The sequence below is a fragment of the Calidris pugnax genome, unplaced genomic scaffold, assembly GCF_001431845.1.
Source record: "Calidris pugnax isolate Ruff unplaced genomic scaffold, ASM143184v1 scaffold11, whole genome shotgun sequence".
Taxonomy (NCBI): Eukaryota; Metazoa; Chordata; class Aves; order Charadriiformes; family Scolopacidae; genus Calidris; species Calidris pugnax.
The window spans coordinates 9,315,829-9,316,186 of record NW_015090803.1 but is presented as its reverse complement, the minus strand read 5'-3'; the positions used below and the strand labels follow the sequence as shown (position 1 = coordinate 9,316,186).

Sequence of the window (358 nt, the reverse complement as noted above, 5' to 3'; positions counted from 1 at the left end):
CCGCTGCAGCAGGTGGTCGTCGCCGTGGCGGGCGCTGCCGCCGCCGCTGTCCATGAAGCGCTCGCAGGGGAACTCGATGAGGTCGGCTTCGCTGAGGGCGCAGGCGGCGGCGCCGCGGGGCGGGCGGTGGGACTGGAAGCCCGAGAAGTCGGCGGAGACGCCGGTGCCCATGGAGCGGAGGGGCCGGCGCGTCGAATAGAGCTGCCGGACGTGGACGGGGGCCGCTTTCCGCCGCCGCCGCCCCAGCACCTTCTTCCGCAGCAGGCGGGAGGCCCAGGCGGCCAGGGCCGCGAAGAGCAGCAGGGCGTTCACCGCCAGCAGCACCAGGGTGAGGAGCTGCTGGTCGGGGCCGCGGGAC

General features: G+C 75.7%; 1 protein-coding gene across 1 annotated transcript in view; it reads right to left on the bottom strand.

The window, feature by feature from the left end:
* Positions 1-358, bottom strand: part of TRIL (TLR4 interactor with leucine-rich repeats) — a 12,520-nt gene that overhangs the window by 10,089 nt on the left and 2,073 nt on the right. Inside the window, exon 2 of the mRNA XM_014937632.1 lies at positions 5-356. Coding sequence (XP_014793118.1) covers positions 5-356 — 352 coding nt within the window. The remainder of the gene's footprint in view (positions 1-4; positions 357-358) is intronic.